Below are 2,985 nucleotides of genomic sequence, written 5' to 3'. Positions count from 1 at the left end.
CAGAGATGAAAGGCTGTGCTGCTATACCACAGGATAATCCCTTTACCTTTATCCCAGAAAGCTTATGAAGGGAGTAAAGGATTTACCAAACAGCCTGAATCCCTTTACCATGGAATGTCTTCACACATGATACCATCACAACTGATCCATCAGAGTTTCATTTTATATCATCAACATAAAATAAATCAAGCCCAGTAACACTGTGTCCATTCCCCCTCATAGCCAATCATTGGACAGACTAGAATTGCTCCCTAGTTCCCTCAATGCTGTCCATAATAGGATCCCCAAACTACTGGCCCTATTGCATGTCCTACTATCAGGAAAACAGAAAAATCACCCACATCCCTGCAGGCAACTGAAAATGTTTTCATTATATACCATAATCCAGAATAAGAGTAAAAATATTCTCACTGCCATTGCATCAGAGCAGACTAATAACTATTTAGGACAAGGTAGAACTGCCCCTGTGAGTTTTTATGACTGTAATTCTTTCTGGGATTAGAAAAACCACATATTTCTCCTATAAAGTACACGTGGACCATTCCATTTCCACTCAAGAGGAAGTATCAGGTACTTTGATAAAAACTAAAATATGTCTTTATGGGAGCAAACTTCTCACCTTTCTCAATTGGAAACTTGGTGAGTTTGAAGCCACCATCTCTTGATTAATAGACCCACTGAGCATACTACTCGACCAGACTCTAAAACTGACATCATTACGTAATTACTACACTACAAAGAATTATGACCCCAGAAAGTTGATACAGATAATGAACCTCTGCATATAATTAAGATATTTAAACACAATGAGGGCCCCGAATAGGTACTGAGCTTTAAAAGAGATAGAGAGTGAGCAGTACATACCAATCTGTTTGCCCTGTTTATATTGAATACAGCAAGTAAATCCATATCTTCAAAATTCAATATAGATTACACCCAGTTCACCCCAAAAGTAGACTTGTATGCTTTCTGTTACACATGCTCATTATGAAAGAAATAAATACAACACTTGTAAGGCTTTCACAAACAGAAAGTCATTCTCTTCCCATAGGGGTGGGTAGAAAGTTACATTTTATGTGACTGGACCAATACATAGCATAATGAGAATTTTAGAACATATTGGGATTGTCAATGATTACATCTTGCTTGCATGCACAATAAGTGCCCATGGAAGCAGAAGTCAAGAGATCAAGTGAACCATGACAGTAGATAAATCTGCTTCAAAAGACATCTTGAAAGTGTTGAAAAGCACCCCGCCCCTTCTGCCAGATGCCCCTCCCCTTGCGCCGGCCGCCCCACCCCCAGCGCCAACTGTAACTTTCGCTCCCTTCAGCGCTGTCCTCTTGGAGCTCCGAGCTGCCCGAAGCCAGCGCAGCCACCGCCCTCTCGCCACCGTCATGATCATCTACCGGGACCTCATCAGCCGAGATGAGCTGTTCTCTGACGTGTACAAGATCTGGGAGATCACGGGCGGGCTGTGTCTGGAAGTGGAGGGTACCATGGTCCGCAGGGCCCAAGGCCACATCTATGACGCGCTCATCGGCGGCAACGCGTCCGCCGAAGGCCCCGAGGGCGACGGGCCCGAGCACAAGGTGGTCACCGACGTGGACATCGTCATGAACCATCACTTGCAGGAGACCAGCTTCACCAAGGAGGCCTACAAGAGGTACATCAAGGACTACATGAAATCCCTCAAAGGCAAGCTGGAGGAGCGGAAGCCGGAACGCATGAAGCCCTTTATGACCGGGGCTGCCGAGCAGATCAAGCACATCCTCGCCAATTTCAAGAAGTACCAGTTCTTTCAGGGCGAGAACACGATTCCCGACGGCATGGTGGCCCTGCTGGACTACCGCGAGGGCGGCGGGACCCCGTACATGATCTTCTTCAAGGACAGCTTAGAGATGGAGAAGTGCTGACAGTGGGCAACGCACGACCGACCGCCCGACCGCCCCTCCTCCTAGCTGTCTGCGGTCCGCCCACACGACACCAGGACCGAGACAAACGGAACTGATGCCATCATGAGCTCTGCGTCGACTTGTGACCTTGACTTGGAGCGGTGACCTTGATTTTTTGGAGCAGAGGCTTTTTTTTAAAGAAAAAAACACACAAAATGTCGTGTAGGTTGTCTAAAAATAAAATGCATTTAAACAAAACTAAAATAAAGAGTTGGAAATGCAACAAAAAAAAAGTGTTGAAAAGCAAAGATGTTACCTTGAGGATTTTAAAGTATGCCTGCAGAAGCCTTGGAATTTTCTGATTCTTTCTTTTTCCTCAAACCATTTTGAGAACTAATCCAGATATCACATCATTCAATAGTTGTATCTTGTCATGCAAATGACTATCAGTTTCAAACATTTTCTTTTGGCTTATATTTCTTTTTTGTTTGTTTGTTTTTGCTTAAATTTCTTGATAGCAACTCCTCATTATCTCCCACCAGGAACCCTTAATGTAGCTATAGTTTCTATAGAGTCACCCACACTGGGTTCTACATACCAAATATGTATAGAAAGATCCATAACAGACTCAGAAGGCTGCCAACAATAACAACAACAGTAAAGAAATAAACTCAATTTGGAAACCAAAACCAGAAAGTATTAAAAAACAAGATTAAGGTGAAAGTGTATCAATAGGGAGATCAAATAACAAGTTTTTAACTTTCAAGTCAGATTTTTTATTTCAATCTGCTATAATCATCTCTCTAATACTCTGTCTGATAACCAGGTTATTCCCATCCCTTATTTATGGTCAGAGAGAAATCACCAGAAGCTTATTCCTTGTGTAGAACCCGCAAATGTATTTGGCCTTCAAATGTCATCCACAGCCTTCTCAAAATCAGAGTTAAAAAATTAAACTCTGATACAATTCTCTCCTTAGATTTGAATGTGACTATTGGCAATCCTTTGATCAGCATGTTGGTGTTCTTCTCCATGTGGACTTAGTTGACGTTACACTGAGATGACTGCTTGTTTAAAAACAAAGCTTAAG

The 2,985-nt window shown here is 42.7% G+C and overlaps 1 protein-coding gene across 1 annotated transcript; it reads left to right on the top strand.

Annotated features, from left to right (window-relative positions):
• The first annotated feature begins 1,397 nt into the window (after nucleotides 1–1,397).
• Nucleotides 1,398–1,916, top strand: LOC142436459 (translationally-controlled tumor protein-like). Its single transcript, XM_075540099.1, has one exon. It carries the CDS (start codon nucleotides 1,398–1,400, stop codon nucleotides 1,914–1,916), a length of 519 nt encoding a protein of 172 aa, XP_075396214.1.
• Nucleotides 1,917–2,985: the final 1,069 nt, after the last annotated feature.

The sequence above is a fragment of the Tenrec ecaudatus genome, unplaced genomic scaffold, assembly GCF_050624435.1.
Source record: "Tenrec ecaudatus isolate mTenEca1 unplaced genomic scaffold, mTenEca1.hap1 Scaffold_300, whole genome shotgun sequence".
NCBI lineage: Eukaryota > Metazoa > Chordata > Mammalia > Afrosoricida > Tenrecidae > Tenrec > Tenrec ecaudatus.
This window is presented reverse-complemented; position numbering and strand designations above follow the sequence as displayed.

Excerpts from the sequence above, each read along its gene's own strand:
- LOC142436459 (XM_075540099.1), top strand. The coding sequence starts at position 1,398 with ATGATCATCTACCGGGACCTCATCAGCCGAGATGAGCTGTTCTCTGAC.